Genomic DNA, 20,258 nt, shown 5'->3' with positions numbered 1-20,258 from the left:
GGAAGGACACAAAACCAAAATGAAAGCTTCCATGCAAAGATCTGGGCTTTGAGTTCAAAGAGGAAGTTTGCATCAGCAGCTAGAGTTCAATTCTGTGCTCAAGTTGCAGTTCTGCACCACATCTTTGGTTATGAACTTGCATATATGCCATCAGCAAGAGGGACAACAACCAGTGATGCCATAAAACAGCTTAGGATGGCAGATAAAGATCGTCTGTCGCCAAAGATGCACCGCGCCAAGAAAAGGAAAAGTGCAATATAACACCTAGTGGATACTAACTGGATTCATCATATAAACCTGTAATTAATCAAAAGCTGGCAACAAAGAGTAGGGTTGTGCCTATGATACCCTTTCAATACCATAACATCCTAAATGATGAAAGGGGACCAGTAACCATGAACAAAAAAAATATGACGCTCATTCCTGAAAAACTTGATTTTTGCACATTTAACTTGATTCATATCCAAAATGCCTTCACTGATTTTTAACTGCAAATCCTTTTCAGATTCAGCATAATTGGGAAAACATTTGGAGGCAGATTTATGTCCTGTCAAGGACTAGTAGGATTTTTTCAAATGTACATTTTGTTTTTGTTTTTTTTGCTTTTTTCATCAACTTACTTTGGATTTTTTTTCTCATAACAGACAGATCAGAACATCATAATTCTGCCTCCATTTCTTCATCTATCTTAGCCCATTATAAAGACAAAAAATAATCAATATCCAGTCAAAGGTCTATCCTCTGAATCAATTTCAAAATTTTAAAAAATTACCCCTCAAATAAAAAAAAATTACAATAAAAAAAAGTATAAGCATAAATGACTTGAAAACTCGGTGGTATCTTCTCTTGGACAAGACAGTTACTAGGAAAAAATCTCAGCCACTTTCACCCCAAACTAAAAAAGTTCGATTTTCTAATGGACAATCCCCTTAACCTCTTCCCTCCGGGGCACATCGCACATCTGGCAGCATTAGCTACCCAACGTGCGATGTCTCGAAATAATAATCGCATTATAAAAAATAAAGTCAGTGCTAAATTGTCCATTCTCTTTCACCCGTGTATTTTGATAACCATAGAAAACTGATGAAGCCAGTTTAGAGAGAATGAAAATTACGTAGGTACAACTACAATAAATATAATCAAGATGGCGACTTCGGCATCAGCGAGTACCTACTTGCTCCTCATGCCACCTACGTAGGCAGCGCCGTATGGAAGTGGTTAACAGCTTTCTTCCTATCCCATATATCTGCAATACCTCACACAGTGCCTTCCCATCTACCCTATCATAAGCCTTTTCCAAATCCATAAAGGCCCATAAATACATCCTTACTTTTTCCTAAAGCTTTCTCACATATCTGCCATACCATAAAAATCTGATCCATGCAATCCCTATCTGTCCTAAACCCACACTGTTATTCACCAACTGCTCCCTCTGTTCCTTTCCTAATCCTCTCAATCAAAACCCTCCCATAAGCCTTCCCAACTACACTCAACAAACTGATCCCTATGAAACTACTACACTCACACTTGTCCTCTTTTCCCTTATAAAGTGGAACTATACAGGCACTCCTCCAGTCCTCTGGTATTCTACCCTCTTTTATATAAACATTAAATAACCTCACCAGCCAGTCCACCATAACTGTACCTCCCTTTTTTTAACACTCCGCATGACATCCATCTAACCCAGGTGCCTTACCTGCTCTTACCAGCTCTCATCATTTTAATAACTGCTTTCACTTCATCTTTTCTTAATTTCCTCATTCATCACTGTAATTTTCTTAATGGTTCCCACTGCAACTATTTTTCCCTCTATATCCTCCTTCACATTAAGCAAGTCCCTAAAATACTCTGCCCATCTTCCTCTTCCTGCTGTCTCTTCCATTATCATCTCTCCATCTGCACCTTTACCTTTTCTTTTCTACTTGATTTACCTCCTCTTCCTCTCTTAATTTCCTTTCAAAACATATTATTACTTTCAAAATTTTGTCATACTTTTACCCCATTTTACATCTGCTCTCCTCTTTGCCTCCTTTATCTTAGGCTTTACTTCTCTTTTCTTTGTACCTCTCCTATGATTCCCTCATCCTATTTTGTAACCAATCTGTGAATGCTCGCTTCTTCTCTTCTACAACCTTCTTTGCTACCTCATCCCACCCCTCACTACCCTTCCTTCTATTTCCTCTTGTCCTCCTTGTTCCACACACCAACTTTGCACACCTTGTGATTCCCTCCTTGAATCATCCCCATTCCTCCTCCACTCCTAGTTCTACTCCATCCTTCATTCCCTCCCACTCCTCTCTCAGCTTCTTTTTGTACTCATTTTCTTTATTATTTAAGCAGTTTACTCCATCTATCCCCCACTCTCAACTTACCTTCCACAAAAAAATTATCTGATATTCCCCCACTCTCCCCACTTATGAATTAAAGCCCTATCTACTATCCTTCCATCCATCACCCTCTCCCATGTGTACTTATGCTCGATTTTCTTCCTAAACACTGTACACATCTACACCATCAACTCTCCACTTCAATTTTTTCCTGAAACTCCACACTTCCCAACCATTCCATCTATTGATTCATTTCCTACCCTAGCATTAAGATCTCCCAATACCACTACATTGACATTTCTCCCTAAACCCTCTATGCACTCATTTAAATCCATCCAAAAAGGCTCCCTTTTCTCACTACCAGGCCCATATGCACTTATAAAAACCCACATCTCCCTTCCCAGTTTCACCCTCATCCACATTAACCTTGAAGAAACCTTCTTCCACTCCACCACAGATTTACCAACATGTTCACTTACTAGTATAGCCACCCCACCTCTCCCTCCTCTCCACTCCCAAACTCAAACTCTCCCCTTCCTTTCAACTTGGTTTCGCTCACTGCTAACACATCCATCTTCTCACAAAACATCTTTTCCCTTTTATTCTCATCTGTACCACATCCGTGCACACTAAATGACCCAAAACTAAGGGTTCTGGTTGGAAAGCTTTTCCCAGACACTCTCTCTCTCTCTTTTTTTTTTTTTTTAAGGGGAGGGGGATGCCCCCTTTGGGGCTACAGAGAGTAGGATGCCTAATCCTATTCTCATCCCTACTACAAAATATGAAAAAAATAATACAGTAATAATAATAACTGTACCTTTACAACATGATTACAAAGACGTTCAAAAGCAGATGTACTGATCCAATCTATTTTTGAAAAAGGGATCATATCGTCAGTAGTAAAGTCGTCACTCCAAACACTTTGCACTTTGAGTGCAAACTGTGCATGATAAAATGGGGGACCAACTGGATACAGCACTGAAAAAAATTACAGAAGTATTATTATTCCAAATTATAAAAAAAAATTATACATAGATACACCAAAGGCTTTTTCCCCCTTACAAAGGAGGTAGCCAAAGTCAAAGGCATAAATTCACTCCCACCCATTTCATTCCCACATATTCCTCTCCCATTCACTACACCTCTCTCCCTCTTTTTTTTTTTTTTTTTTTTGCTCATCCTGGATGACATCATCCCTGCATTTTGCCCACTGCCCTTGGTCACAAGCAATGCAGCAAGACACATCACATCCACAGCAAGGCTGCTTCATTTAATCAGTAACCCCCCCTCTCCACCCCTCATGCAGAAAAAGAGAAGACAGGGAGACATCCCTTTGGGCTGTCAACCCCTAACCTTCCATGCATCATACCATCATCCATACACAACCATTCTCCACTCACCCCTATCTTCTGTCCTCTCCCGTCCTTCCTCAACAGACATTCCCCTCTTTCCCAATGCCCCTTTTACCTCATCCATCCATCTCATCCTTGGTTGCCCCTTGATGTTCACTCCCCGCATGCAGAAGAGAAGATGGGAGAAATCCCTTTGGGCTGCATCAAATTATATATATATATATATATATATATATATATATATATATATATATATATACAGGTAAACGTCGACTTACGATGGCCGCGACTTACGATTGTTCGACTTTACGATGACGACGACGACGACGACGATATGATAATTTAACCCCTTCCATACGGTGCCGCACACGTAGGCGTCATGAGGAGCAAGTGGATTCGCGACGCTGCCATATCGGCGTCTTGATTATATTTATTGTAGTCGCCCCTGTGTTTTTACATTCTCTCAAATGTGCCCTAAATCCCATTCTCTGTGGTTTTCAAAATTCGCGGGTGAAAGAAAGAACGATCGATATAAGCGGTGACTATATTTTATGATGCGAGTATTATTACGTCACGTCGTACGGCTGGCATTGGCTGCTGCCCGCGAGATTTAAGTTCCGTAGTGAAAATACATATTATAGTGTTTCAATATAGTAAAAAGGATAAAAATAATTAAATAAACTACTGTACATGTTTAATAAGCTATATTCAGTATCTCTGGTGGTTAATATACAGGTAGGCTAGGTACAGTGACCACGGAACAGAGTGGGGATCGACTTACGATGAGATCGTCTTACGATGGCTCTATCGAAACCTAATGCCATCGTAAGTCGACGTTTACCTGTATATATATATATATATATATATATATAATGTGTGTGTGTATATATATATATTATATATGTGTATATATATATATATATATATATATATATAATTTGATGCAGCCCAAAGGGATTTCTCCCATCTTCTCTTCTGCATGAGGGGACAGAAGAGGGGGGTCACCGATTTAATGAAGCAGCCTTTCTGTGGATGTGCTGTGTCGGCACTCCTTCTGACCCAGGGCAGTGGGTGAGATGCAGGGATGACCCGTCATCCAGGAGGTGTCAAGATAGAGGGAGGGAAGAGGGTGGAGGGGAGTGGAGTATGATAGGGATGGAATGGGTGGGAGTGGTTCTTATGCCTTTGTTTTTGGCTACCTCCCTTATAAGGGGGAAAAAAGACTTTGGTATATGTATGTATGTATATATGTATAATATATATATATATATATATATAAGATAATAATAATAATAATAAAAAGAAATTCAAGACATCCATATTAACTGTTCTCTAGGAAGTTTAGCACTTAACAAAAGATCATTTCATTGTGTCTAGGAACTTGCCATGACCAAGGATACAGCAGTGATAAGAAAAAAGAAATGGATGTTTACTTCTTTGGAGCCATAAAAATCCCTTTTCATAGCAATGAGAGAAAAAAAAATTATATATATATATATTTATATATATATATATATACACATATATATATTATATATATATATATATATATAAATATATATATACTCACACCAGTCAACTCCAAATTTCACTCCTGGCTTAACAATCCAGCCTTCACTTCTGTAGCGATGATAAACAACATAATGAAAAGGAAACACATCACTATCATTACAAAATGTGGTCCACATTTGATCAATGTTCATGCCTTCTCTCTTCCCTTCAGGTGTCACGACTAAACAACCAAGAGCATATGAAAGAAAAAATGCTTCTTCTAAAGTAAGATGAAGTTTTTCTGTGATTGGAAAAGGATCTTCTTCCATATGTCCTTCTAGTTCTTCTACATCCTGAGCTGAATCACTGTTGACTACCAAAATGGGTTCATTCTCTTCCTTAACACTGGCTCTGGCAAACTTTTTCTTTGACCTGCTCAACTCTTGTTCTGACATTTGGCTCCACTCTTTTCTTCTGTCCAATACAGATTCTGATATGACATCACCTCTCTCATGGAAATTGATTCCCGACTCGGAAAGGTTGCCATGTCCAAAGTAACCCTGAATAATAAAGACAAATAAAGAATTACAAAGTTTTGTGAGTATCAGTCAATCTGTAACCTTAGTTTTCCTATGAAGGTCCACAGTCCTAAGGCATTCAGCTACAGCTACTGGGTTGGCCCATACATCATGTAGTGAAGAACTTTTGTATTGATTTTTACTCTATGAATATTGGGCAGTGTACATCTCTTTATTTTCTATGATATATCTATAAGCTAAAGTATTATATACATGTTTATACATACCATTCCTCTCATCTCAGCGCTTTAGGGATAAAGAGTTATCTTGATCCCTTCTATATTTCTTTTTAAAAAGACAAATTCTTATATGAAGGGTTGGCTGAGCACCATAATATCCTAAGGTCTAATACTAATCACTATACATATATTTAAGCAAGTAGTTTCAATAGTGTTATTTCTTTAGCAACGAAATATATTTATCCATTACATCTTCAATGGTCAGTGCTACCAACTATCTAGCAATTGTTTGAAATCATAGCTTCAATTATATTTATATAAATGAAGTACTTTACCCATGTAAGACAGGAAAAGTGTGCACATAATACTTACATTTTTGTACAGTGCCCGGGCATGACTTGCATTTGATACAGTTACAATGCCATTTGCATAAGATGCTTGATACACTTTCCACCCACAAACAGCACTTGCAACATCTGTGTAAACTCCAACAGCAACAGGCAATGGTGCACTCTTAACCTCCTTCATTCTCGCCTTTTTGCGTAATGGTGGTATAAGATTACTCATCCTACAAACCCTATACAAGTCTCCTGAAAGTAATTAAACCAGATTTTCACTCATTTTTGCACAAACCTATGAGGGTAAGCAAAAAATTGAAAACAAGTTGAGTCAAAAATCAATATCAGGTTCACATGAATCACCCTATGAAACAGTGATTTCTAATATTCTTTGTTGTGTGTGTATGTGGGGCAGGGGGGTTCACCTCTGCCAAAATTTCACCATTAATTTTAGCCAGAATAGTAGATGACAATAGTGCCATCCCTATGGCAGTTTCTCTTGAAACATTTTCCAGACACATAAACAAGATGTTTTCTTTCCAACATCACAAACCAGTATCCATACTAGATCAATACTGCTCCTTGTACCAAGTGCAAGCCAAACCAAATTAGGTCTAATCCTAATCTACAAAATAACAGTTGGCCTTTCCTCATCCAAAAACATAGCAATATGGTGAAGCCAGCATGTCACACAGTCCTAGTGTATACTGGTCCTGTCTGGTAACATGTACTACTCCCCTACCCCTCACCTATTAACCACAGCAAAATGAATTAACAGCAGTCTATTCTATTACCAAATTTATAGTTTGGATATACAAGGGATTGTTCTTAATTCAATTTGCTGTGTGTAGCATAGGTGGGTGTGGGAGCAAATTGAGTTGTTGGAAAGGACCTGTACACTCCAGGATTGCCTGTCACACTATCACCACTATATAGTGAAAATAGAGTAAACTCTTTATAAGTCAGATCAATTGGTAGGAACCCCTTGTCAAGATATCTGAGGATCCGTTATCTATAAAAATGTATTCCTGCTACACACCCACAACCATTAATTTTTTTTTTTCTATTATCAACAGATAATACTGGTAATTGTATTTTTAAACTATATTTACCTGTCTGAGAAGTATGTTGGGGGTTACTAGGCTAGATAGAGTGAGAAATGAGGAGGTGAGGAGGAGAACAGGGGTGGAAAGGGAGTTGGGAAATAGGGTTGATGAAAGAGTATTAGGATGGTTTGGACACATGGAAAGAATGAGTGAAGAAAAACTAGTAAAAGAGGTATGGAGGGCAGATGTGGAGGGAGTGAACATGAGGGGACGTCCTAGGATGAGGTGGATGGATGGGGTGAAGGGGGCTTTGGGGAAGAGGGGAATGTCTGTTGAGGAAGGACGGGAGAGGACAGAAGACGGGTGAATGGAGAATGGTTGTATATTTACCTAGTTGTATTTTGCGGGAAGGGGAGCTATGCTCGTGTTGTCCCGCCATTGTATCTCTCCGTGTCTAGTTTGCTTTTAAATTCGTGAATGGTTTTTGCGCTTACTATTTCATTATCCAGTTTGTTCCAAGTGTCTAAAACTCTATGTGGAAAACTGTTTTTCTTCAGTTCTCTTCTATAGCTATGTTTTCTTAATTTCCTTCCATGTCCTCTTGTGTTTCTCTTGTCCCAGTTTAGTAATTCTTCTCTATCAAGTATCTCTGTGCCTTTCATGATTCTGTAGATGGTCAGTAGGTCTCCTCTCTCTCTTCTTTCCTCCAGTGTCGGTAGCTCCAGTTTAGCCAATCTCTCCTCGTATGATAGGTTTGCAAGTGCAGGTGCCATTTTTGTAGCTGCTCTTTGGATTCTTTCTATTTTCTTTATGTTCTTTTTGGTACTGGGGGACCACAATGTCGCCGCATACTCTAGTCTAGGCCTTATCAATGTAACCAATATTTTTTTTATCATGTCTTCGTCCAGGTAAGCAAAAGCCACTTTTATTGATCTTAGCAAGTTGTAAGTCTCCCCGACAATTTTGTTAATCTGTGTATCATAGGACAAGTCGTTTGTGATAATAACTCCCAAGTCTTTTTCGGATCCTACTTTCTTTACTTCCTTGGTTCCAATTGTATAATTTCTTGATATTCTGTTTTTGCTTTTTCCAAACTCCATTATGCTACACTTCTTAGTATTAAAATCCACTTCCCATTTCTGACTCCAGTTCCATACCCTATTCAGATCTTCTTGCAGTGCTTCACAGTCCTTATCAGTTTCTACTTTCCTTAACAGTTTGGCGTCATCAGCAAAGAAGCTCATATAACAATTCACGCCCTCGTCCATATCATTCATATAGATAGCAAACATTATTGGAGCCAGTACAGATCCTTGCGGTACTCCACTGATCACCTCTTTCCAATCTGAATATTTTTCTCTGAGTACTACTCTCATCTTTCTTTCAGTCAGGAAGTCCTCCTTCCATTTTAGTAGGTTCCCTTGTATTCCTCCTATGTGTTCCAGTTTTTTTTTAGTAGTTTTCTGTGTGGTACTTTGTCAAATGCTTTTTGCAAGTCTAGGAATGCACAATCAGCCCATCCATTTCTTTCTTGCACTATGTCTATTAGTCTTGAGTAGAAGCATATCAAGTTTGTGGTGCATGATCTACCTTGTCTGAACCCGAATTGTCTTGGGTTTAATATGTTGTTATCTTCCAGGTGTTTTACCCATCTATTCTTGATGATTTTCTCACAAATTTTGGCTATAGTGCTTGTTAGTGATACTGGTCTATAGTTGGTGGGTTATTCCTTGTTTCCTCCTTTATATATTGGTACAATGTTAGCATTTTTCCAGTCATTGGGTATCTTTCCTTCCTTGAGTGAGCTATTTATTATGATGTGTATTTTGTCCGTTAGATCTTCTTTGCATTCTTTTAGAATCCAATTTGCAATTCCATCCGGGCCATGTGATTTTCTGACATCCAGTTTTGATAGATGTTCTGATATTTATTTTTGTGATGTTGTAAATTCACTCATGTGGGGAGAATGTTTGTTATTATCTATGTCCCAATTTTGTATTTTCTCTCTGGTGAAGACAGATAAGTGGTTGTTCATGATTTCGGCCATCTCTAATTCTTCTGTGTATTCTATATCTCCTTGGCATAGTTTCACTAGTTCCTGTTTGGTTTTAAGTTTACCATTTACATACCGGTAGAATAGCTTGGGCTGATCTTTGCATTTATCTATAATATCCTTCTCATGGTTCCTTTTCTCCTCTCTTCTCACATTAACATACTCATTTCTATAGTTTATATAAATTTGCCATTTGCTTTGTTTTTTGTCTTTTCTCCACCTTTTCCAAGCTTTGTCCCTTCTGTCTTTTGCCTCACTGCATCTTTTATTGAACCAACATTTAATGTACTCTCTCGCTTTTGTCTTGGTACATGCCTGTTTACCCCTTCATTGTAATTAGCCAACAGTATGTTCCATTTCTCTTCCACTGTTGTCGCTTCCATATAGAATTTTTCCCAGTTTGCATTCTGGAAGAACGTCTTTAGTTTTGCAAAGTCTGTTTTGTTGTACATCAATCTTCCTTTCCTATGCTTTTCGCTCCTCTTCATCTCTATTTCTTCCTTTAGTACAGTTTCGATGAGTACATGGTCACTCTTTCCAATTGGTGTCTTGTAGTGGACTTTGTCCACTATTTCAGGTTCTGTTGTAAATATTAAATCTAGTTTTGATGGCTCTTCATTGTTTCTGTACCTTGTGTTTTCACTGACCCACTGGGTCATTGTGTACTCCATGGTCATGTCTAGCAGTACATTGCCCCACACGTCATCTCCTCGTACTGTCATGTCCCAACAAATTTCTTTGCAATTGAAGTCTCCCATAATTACTAGGTTACCCTTACCCATTAGTATCTCATTTAGTGATTTTCTTGTATCTTCTAGCATTTTTGTGTGTTCGTTTTCTTTCCAAGCATTCGTTCTTGGGGGCACATAGGTCACCACAAACTTTCTACTTTTCATATTCTTGCCTTCGACTTTTATCATGATCAGTTCAACATTACCTTTGCCCTCTGCAATTTTTGTCACGTTTAGGTCTTTCTTGGCCAAGAACATGATTCCCCTCCCTGCTTTTTGTCCCTGTTTCTTATCCAGTAATTGTATAGCCCTTGTCCAATATCAATAGATGGTATTTCTCCTCTTAGTTTAGTCTCTACAATTCCCATTATGTCTGGTTTTTCTTCTAACAGATAATCATTGAGTTCGTTCAGACCTGAAATTAATCCGTCAATGTTAGTGTAGGCCACTTTTAATTTTCTTCCTTCTCCATTATCTTTTCTGTCCTTGGTTTTTTCGTTTTGATGTGCCACTGTTTCAATCTCATGTTGATTACTCTCCAATGGAATTCGTTGCATTCTGTCTCCGTTCTCAACAAGTTTTTTTCCTTTGCTTCTTTTCTTAGTGACTTTTCTTTTTCTAATTCCTCAGTACTCATTTCTCTTTTTATCCATATCTTATTGTACTTTTACTCTTTGCCAAATTGCCTACTTTTTCAAAGATGTCTTCTACTACCATCTGTGACCTTAATTTTATCTTTAGAGTAGTGACCGATTCTGTGTGTCTCTTCTAAGTCTATGCTTGAATCTCTTTCCCCCCCCCTGAATTTCATTTAGAATTTCTACTGCTGTCTCTTTTTCTTCTTTTTCTCTCATGTACCTCGCCAATCCGTTTTTTTTTTAGTCCATAGACCACAATACATTTTTTCCTATCTACTGTATCCCTGACCCAGTTTGCTCTTTCATTAATCACTTGGATAATTGTGTCTTTTGCATTATCCTGCATTTGCTGCTTGACTATTTCTTTAAAAGCAGTTTCCTTGTTTTCGATGTTTTCCTTCCACTTCTTAATTTTCTGAATACTTTCTTCACCTAGATTCTCTTCGATCTTTTGTGACAACTCATGTAATCTGTTGTTCACCTCGTATCTTTAAATTGTCGCTGCTGTTATTTTCATTAGTTTTCTTCTTTTCATTATCATTCTTCAGCTCATTTATATCCCTTTTCATTTCTTTGATCTCGTTTGTGAGATCTAAGTTGGTTTTTCTTAGGTCAGAGATTTCGTGATTCGCCTGTGCTAAGCATTCCCTTAATCCTATGATATCATTTCTTAAGTCCATAATTTCATTCTCCCACCGAGTCCTAGTTTTGTTCATATCTTTCTCTATCTTTAATAATCGACTTTCATATTTGTTAAATCCTGTGAAGTCTTCTTCGTCACACATGGATTTGTTTACATTGCGGTTCGATCGTCTGACGCTAGATGGCTCTGTTTCGTGACTGTCTCTCAAGTCGTTGTTTTCCTTCATTTTCGCTATTTCCATGATAATACAATTGACTAGCACTGCAGAGATATCATTTTGGACACTCACGATCACTCCCCACCCCTACAATACAAACCAGGTTTCGTTTTTCGTCGTAAATCCCCTTCTTCTTGGTGACGACGGCGTGCGAGTGCGAGTATATGGAGGAGGTTGTGATGCATGAGGTGGAATGGGCGGGGGGATGGAGGGTGAGGTAGTATGTGTGAGCAAAATTTGACGCAGCCCGAAGAGATTTCTCCCCGTCTTCTCCTTTTATGCATGGGGAGACGGAGAGGGGGGTCGCCGATTTAATGAAGCGGCCTTGCTTTGGATGTGCTGTGTCTTGCGACACTGCTTCTGACCCAGGGCAGTGGACGAGGTGCAGGGATGACCCGTCATCCAGGAGGTGCTAAGATAAGAGGGAGGGTGGAGGGGTGTGGAGTGTATTCAGGAATGGAATGGGTGGGAATGATTTTATGCCTTTTCCTTTTTGGCTACCTCCCTTGTAAGGGGGAAAAAGCCTTGGTATATGTATGTATGTATTTACCTGTATTTATGTATGTTACTTCTGTACACTGTCATAAAAATTACTTCTGTAACATTGAGTGTAGCCATGGTAATTGTTGTCACAAGTTCTCTGTACAGTGAGACCTCTCATTAATGGACATTAATTAACTGCGTTTGCAGTGTTTTCTGTGTTTTGGAGTGGTTTTTGGGTGGCATAGTGATTGCACACACTAAACAACAGCACCAAAAACACCGAAAACACAGCGAAAACACCGCAAATACAGCTAATTAACGTCCGTAAATGAGAGGTCTCACTGATTATCTGCTTGAGAAATGCTAGGCTTGCTGGTCCTGGAGCAGCTTTTACTTGAAGGTGCGTCCAACACGATATGAGGTGGGTTGTACTGAAGCAGTGGATTGCATTAAAGAGGTGGATGCAACTGACTCCTCAAACTGTGTGCATTACCTCTTACATGATGTGGAGGACAGTGGTTTGAAACATGAGGAGATTTTTGGTAGAACCTGCTTTGCATGCTACAGCTTGAGAATCTTCATCCTCATGATGCACAGCCCCTCACTGTGTTCAGCCAAGGGCTCTTCCATACTATCAATGAGTCTGAAGCAGGTTGAAATTGCTTCTAGCGCAGCTGCCAGAGACAGGCTCCGTTGCACACCTGTTGCCTCTTCCTCCTCCTCCTCCTCCGGTTCATTCTGCAAACTGCCATGTGGTAGTAACTAGGCACATTAAAGTCCTCCTACACCCACTCCACCAGCTCTTCCTGCTCAGTTACTCCCTGTCCTGATTAATTCATCATGTACACCATCATTGAGGTTTCAAAACCCTTAAAAAATCATCTTTGACTGCTGCTGGAGTTTTAGGTTTTAGTACTTTGCACCAGCCATTCCTGAAAGTTGACAGGGGCACCTTCTTCCAAACCTCAGCCCAACTGAATAGTGCATCTTTCACTGTGTAAGCCTTGAAATTTTCTTTTGTTTTCTTGGGTCTGCAGTCAAGATAGCCTGGCTCATCCATCATCCTGAACCACAACAAGGCACTGCTCGAGGAAAATGTTCTTGTAGTGCCTTTTGGCACTCTTAATGATGCCTTGATCTATGGGTTGGATCATTAAGGTAGTATTGGGAAGGAGGAACAATGTCTTTCTGCAGCCATCCTTACTACACAGTCTGGATGATGATGGGCAAGCTGAGGCATTATCAAGAATTAGAAGTACCTTCACCTCATCAGATTTAATTCCATATTTAGCTTAGTGGTTCCTTACAGCCAGGTCAAAGTGCTGGTGAAACCATTCTTCAACAATGTCCTTACTATAGTCTGGATGATGATGGGTGAGCTGGGGCATTATTGAGAATTAGGAGTACCTTCACTTCATCAGATTTTATTCCATATTTAGCTTGGTGGTTCCTTACAGCTAGGTCAAAGTGCTGCTGAAACCATTCTTCAACAATGTCCTGGTTGAACCAGGTTGAAGGAGCCCCATAATACTCAACTGGCACGAGGCTTCTTGCTTTTGCTGACAATCACAGGCCTGAGACAGTGTGAGTCATTTGCATTTCCACATGCCACAATGGATAGCCACTCCTTCATCACTTTGTGCCCAGGAGTGCTAAAAATTTCCTTGAAGGTCTGGGTATTCCTGGGCAGAGCATGCCAGAATAGCCCAGTCACGTCAGCATTGTACACCTGGAAATCTAGAAGTCCTTCCTTCTCCATCAACTCATGCAATTTTGCAATAAAAGGGTCCACAGCACTAGCATCAACACTCAGCAGAGGTCCTGGAGCTGCAGCGTCTACGTCGTGAGACCACCCCCCAACCCCAAGAGTTGGGGGCCAAACGGCAGCAACTACCCCTGGCCACCGGCTCTACGCAGGTGGCACCGATCCCCAAGAGGAGCTACGCCTACCTTGGGGAGTACCACAATCCTTTTTCCCAACATGCAATATTACGTTTTTTCTGCACCGAGGGGCGATTTTCCGGTGATCACCCCTCTTCTTCTACTTTTAGCTGGAGATGTAGAGAGCAATCCTGGGCCCACCACAAAATACACATGCCCAACATGCTCTAAACCCATTACTTCGAGCAGACAGATAAAGGGCTCAGTTCAGTGCAATATGTGCAAAAACTGGGCCCACCTCACTTGTACAACACTTGCTGACACAAACCAATACACAAACACTTGGACATGTTCTACCTGCCCTCCAGTAACCCCACTACCACCTCCCCAACCACAGCCAGCACCCTCACCCACTCCCAATTTCCCTCTGCCCTTACCCCCGATTAGTACTCCCCTTCCTTTGTCCCCAATCTCTCCTTTCCCCCCCTCTGACCCAGATCCTACACCTTCCCCACTACCATCCCAACCTCAACCCCAAACGGCAACATACAACACATACAAAACACACAACATCAACATATCACAACACAACATTGACGGTATTAACACGAAAAAACATGAACTTGAACACTTTCTTAAACAACACAACATACACATTGCAATTTTACAAGAAACAAAACTAAGACACTCACACAAAACACCATCATTTCATAATTACACCACCATCAGACAAGACCAGACTGACGGCTATGGCGGTGGACTCATCACCCTGATCCACCACTCCATCTGTTTTGTGGACACAAGTGCCACAACCAAAATTCTCCTCCCTACCACAGGTAACACAACAGAAATCCAATCCATTCGAATCCGCACAGGCAACAAATCAACACTGACAATAGTTAACATGTACATTGCCCCCCAATCATCCCCCACAGTTCCAGACACCTTCAGGCCTCATTTTAGCCAACTAGCCTCAATCCCCAACCTGATCATGGGTGGAGACTTCAACGCCAAGTCGTCTGCCTGGTATGTCAACAACCCTGACACAGACAGAGGGCTTGATATACAGACTCAGTTTGACTCATTGACTATCATGAACAACACACATAATCATACACATATCCCACACCAAGCCCTCTACACTCCCTCCTCTCCTGATATCACCTTTTGCTCCCCCTGCCTAACCCTAACAACATCATGGAGAGTGGTCGGAACCCTTGGTTCTGACCACCTTCCAATCATCATCACCACCAAAACAAGATGCACCCCAGTTGGCCACAGACACACTTACACCAATTACAAGAGAGCTAACTGGGAAGCTTTTACTGAAGAGACAGAACAACATTTTGAAACACTTAACAGTACACCAATCACAAACATAAACAATGCTGTGCACACTTTTAATACAATCATACAAAATGCAGACAAGAGATACATCCCTAGAGGCAACAGAAAATCACACAACCCCAACTTCACACCAGAAATCCAAAGCCTCATCAGACAACGTGACACACTTAAACACGGTACCCCCACACCTATCCCTCAAAACATAGCAGACCAAATACAAACACTAAACACTGTGATTGCCAATAAAATACATGAACAAAAAACACAAAATTGGCAAAACTTTATCAATACACTTGATCACAAAACAAACACCAGCAAATTGTACAAAACACTCAACAGCATTACACTATCCAACAGTAACACTACACGCTCTCACGCAGCAATAATCACAACAACAGATAATCTACCCTCAAACAGACAACAGGCAAATGCATTCATACGTCATTTTGCACAGACAAGCCATCTCACTTCTCACCCTGACGACCGACGCACCATTCGACGTAAGAAAGACTTTCCCACAGACTCAGACTATATACCCTTCATAGACAGTCAGACAAAACTCATAATATATAGTCTCAAGCACTCATCTGCCTGTGGCCCTGATAACATAAGCAACATCCACCTAAAACACATTGGACCACAAGGTATACATGCACTCACAAACATTGCAAACTACAGCTATTCACACAACACTATACCCGACATCTGGAAGCATGGTAAATTAATCACCATTCCAAAACCGAACAAAGACCCAACAATCCCAACATTGCACCGCCCAATCACACTTCTCTGCACCCCCTCTAAAGTCATTGAACGCCTAATACTTAAACGTGTCACACCACATATTCCCCTTGCTGACTCACAACACGGTTTTAGGCCACTACACTCCACAAACACTCTTCTGATAAACCTCACACAAAGAATTTTAGATGGCATCAATTCAGATAGGCCCCACCACAGAACACTTCTCATAACATTAGACATTAGTAAAGCTTTTGATGCTATCCCCCGCCACAACCTAACAAATAAAATATATAACACAGACATGCACAATAACACCAAAAGATGGCTGGCCAATTATCTGGCAGGTAGGAATGCTTACGTGTCATATAATGGCCAATCATCGCACATCAGAAACATTAAGAATGGAGTACCACAGGGCTCGGTTCTATCCCCCACACTATTTAATCTATACATGCATGACTTACCCACGCCAGACACCTCAGAAATACAAATCTCTTCCTACGCAGACGACATAACAATCACATGCACACATCGTAACACAGACAAGGCTGCAGAAATAATCCAGCCATACCTTGACACACTCAACACATGGTTCATCACAAACAGACTCAAAATAGCTCCAACCAAATCTACAGCAACACTTCTCACCAACTGGACAAAAGAACACAAATACATACCTCATCTCTACATCAACAACACTCTAATACCACACACAAACACACCGAAAATTCTTGGTGTAACATACGATACATCCATGTCTTTCAAACAACACATCACAAACATAAAAAACAAATGCACACCCAGACTTAACGCACTTAAGTCAATCACTGGAACAACATTTGGACAAAACAAAGAAACTAATATAACAATATACAAACAATGCATACGCTCAGTGTTGAATTATGCGAGTCCTGCATGGGCTCCTAATCTCAGTGAGACACACCACAACACCCTTCAAATCATACAAAACAAAGCCCTAAAAACAATTACAGGCTGCACAAATACAACACCTACAGACCATTTACACCATGAAACAAAAGTCCTCAAAGTCAAGGACCACCTCGACATGAGAGGCACACAAACACTTGCCGCAGCCACCACAAACACATTACACCCGCTACACTACATGTATAGCAGAACACCCACACACACCAAGAAACATTAATACAACACCCAAAGACCTTTATCACGCACAGATACTCTCTTCTCTTCCTCCACAACCACCAAATACCAGCCTCCGGAAACATATTCATAATCATATCACTTACCGCTCCATTAACACACTGAAAGACAACACACTGCTGCATGCCAGACCCCCTGATATCCACCCTTCTGAATCCTCTCTCCCACGAAAGGACAGAGTCCACTTGGCCAGACTGCGGTGCGGTCACCACCCAGCACTTCTAAGCTACCATAAGAGGCTGGATGACCGCATTGTGAACAGCTGCCCAGGATGTAACACTTCACCCCATACCATACAACACATAATGGAAGACTGCATTATACACAATCATGCACGCAAACAACACAACATACGCTCTATAAAGAATTTGTGGGAAAACCCAGTTTCGGCTATGGCATTCCTTGGGGAGACGGGACTGCTCAGACAGACAGTCTAGGGAACGACAACAACAACAACAACACTCAGCAGATCTCCTGTGATCACTCAGTTCACAATGCCATGGCACCTCCTGAACTCCTACAGCCAGCTTTCACTGCAATTACATCTTGGATCCCAAGGTGGTTTGCTAGATATTGTGCAGCATTTTGAATGTCCAGGCCTCAGCACATTGCTGCACATACCACTTCATCTAAGTTTTCATGGTGGAATTTTCATGAACAAAACACATCCTTTGCCTTTCCCCCTTTCATTTTTTTTAAGCAATTTTCCCTTATTCAGTGCTTGGCCTGCAAAATATCATGGAGAGTCAATCATTTAAGGTCAAATTGGGTCATGAGGTCCCCCCTCTTGGTGCCTTTTTCATACAACTGGCTCACCTTCAATTTCTCACCCATGCTTAGACTTTTCTCCTTTCCTTTCCCAGACAATGATAAAGGCACAGCACTAGCCTTGGAAGCCATCACGAAGTACAAATAGGGTAAAAGGTAAATAACACAAGTGATAAGGAATGACCCCTTGACTGTTCATCCAGCCGGTAAGGTGACACAAGGTAAACTGACTGAGGACAGCTGTGTGGGTGGCTGGTTTGGCAGGAAACTGGACCGGATGCCAGCCATATATGTTGCCGCTGTCTGGCTTAGATGAAAATAATCCAGTGGCTATATAGAATCCAGTTTATCCAATTTCTGACTTATACCGATCTGACTTACTTATAGAGGGTTTACTATAGTCACTTTGTAAAAGTATGTGGCTTGGAAAAGTCAAATTGAAGAATATAGGACAGCCTTCCAAACTGTAGGGCTATTACACTGCCTCCTGCTATACCAATTAAAAGTACCCATACCCCCACTAAAGAATCTACTTCTTACTTTTTGTGGATACAGTATCATCTGCTGACATAGGTTTCTCTGTAAATTTCGATGTATGCTTCCTGTAAAGTTATATATCAGAAAGAAAAAATATATAAATAATATTTAAGTTATAATGTAAGATACAACTAGAATATACAAAATTATCCAATAAAAATATGATGAAGTATGTACAGTAATTATATACTTTTGATCAAAAGAGACTTAAGAACATGGTCTTACAAGTCTTCAAACTGCAGGCAAAGTTACACTTATGGAAAAATTCATTCTCTCACATAGTTGTGAAGTGCTGGAATTTGATTCCAGAAGAGAAACATTACATCAATAAAATATTATTTATTTTGTAAATAAAAATACATTAAAGTAATATTTTTTTTTTTTGTCAAAAATCAATAACAAAAATTGCTAAACATGGTCTTCTTGACAAGTACAGTAACACTATTACAAGGTGATCTGGGGGGGGGGGGGGGCTTTGCCCCTGGTTAGTCAATACATGCCCCATAAAGGTAAGGTTTGGTGAGGTTACCTAGTATGGTTTGGTTAGGTTAAGTTCCACTAAACATGGTTTTACCTGGTATTTCTAAGGTGTTTCACTGAAATTTGTGCTTCCCCACCTGAAAACTTCACTTTCCCATCGCCTCCCCATCATTGTAGGGGTGGTGGGATAATGGAAAAAAATCCACCAAATTTGTGGGTCATATTCGAATGAACCACAGAAAAACCTATGGGAAAATATCTTACTTGTGTACTTCTTAAAATTTACCGACGTTGGTCCTACTAAAGTAATGAAGCTCAAGCAAAACTTAAGACACACTAGTACAGTCTATGGTAAAATTCCAGAAAGACGCAAGCGTGGACACGACATAACTTATTCATCCAATAACTCCTAACCATTGTCCATTGGGATTGGGAAAAAAAATTAAAGTACACAAGTGAAAATACGTTTGCGTGTTACTAAACTAGAACCCAATCTACTTAAATATGATATACGACGGTATAATGGAAGACCAATGTGTCAAGAAGCGATAATGATTGGAGTATTGAGAGCTGAATACAAGACGATCAATCATCAAGCCTCTAGTAGTAGTAGTAGTAGTAGTATTAATAATAATAATAATAATAATAATAATAATAATAATAATAATAATAATAATAATAATAATAATAATAATAATAATAATAATAAAAAGCTTATCTGGCAATGAATTAAATACATAAAATACAATGAAAAATCACATACTGACATAGTTCGAAATTGCAATTACAATTGCCGAAGCCGAAGGCGAGGATAACACAAAAAAAAGTTTGTGAGCTTATTTACTGTAAATAACCTACGCTCACAACGCCAGTTTGTGTAATATAGTATGAAGGGTTTTGAGTATCCTTCTCTGTCCCGATTTTATGTAAGGTACCAAACATTTAATTCACAAAATGTAAAAATACCATATTTACTTGTATATGTAATTTGGGTCTCGTAGCTATGAGGGTTTATTATGTATTGATATCTTAAGACTTTGCCAACTACCATTGGTAAATATGGCTAAATCAAATTTAAAGCCGCTAGCATTGTTTAAAACATCAAAAAATTGCTAGAAAAGGAAATGCTGAAAGTTGTTCTAATATTCTTCGAAATAATCGTTCCATGATAAACATTGTTTGCAGGAATATGACTGTTTTAGATATCAGACTACGTCATATCTATCCTTCTCCATCTTTTTCC

At 39.8% G+C, this 20,258-nt stretch overlaps 1 protein-coding gene across 4 annotated transcripts in view; it reads right to left on the bottom strand.

Annotated features, from left to right (window-relative positions):
- The window catches only part of LOC143019505 (tRNA-splicing endonuclease subunit Sen2-like), a 26,783-nt gene extending 6,525 nt beyond the window's left edge, over positions 1 to 20,258 (bottom strand). The window contains exons 1-5 of one of the 4 annotated variants that reach the window (XM_076175176.1): positions 19,991 to 20,258; positions 18,539 to 18,600; positions 6,300 to 6,517; positions 5,250 to 5,730; positions 3,145 to 3,305 (exon numbers count right to left, since the gene is read on the bottom strand). In XM_076175176.1, coding sequence (XP_076031291.1) covers positions 3,145 to 3,305; positions 5,250 to 5,730; positions 6,300 to 6,517; positions 18,539 to 18,569 — 891 coding nt within the window. In that variant the 5' untranslated portion in view covers positions 18,570 to 18,600; positions 19,991 to 20,258. Of the gene's footprint in view, positions 1 to 3,144; positions 3,306 to 5,249; positions 5,731 to 6,299; positions 6,518 to 18,538; positions 18,601 to 18,758; positions 18,836 to 19,109; positions 19,261 to 19,990 lie in introns of those variants that run through there. The other 3 variants (XM_076175177.1, XM_076175178.1, XM_076175175.1) reach the window with 3 other exon arrangements.

Source organism: Oratosquilla oratoria, chromosome 37 (assembly GCF_046742065.1).
Source record: "Oratosquilla oratoria isolate Oo_2021 chromosome 37, ASM4674206v1, whole genome shotgun sequence".
Classification (NCBI taxonomy): Eukaryota; Metazoa; Arthropoda; class Malacostraca; order Stomatopoda; family Squillidae; genus Oratosquilla; species Oratosquilla oratoria.
Note: the sequence above shows the minus strand (reverse complement) of the source record. Positions and strands in the feature narration are given on the sequence as shown.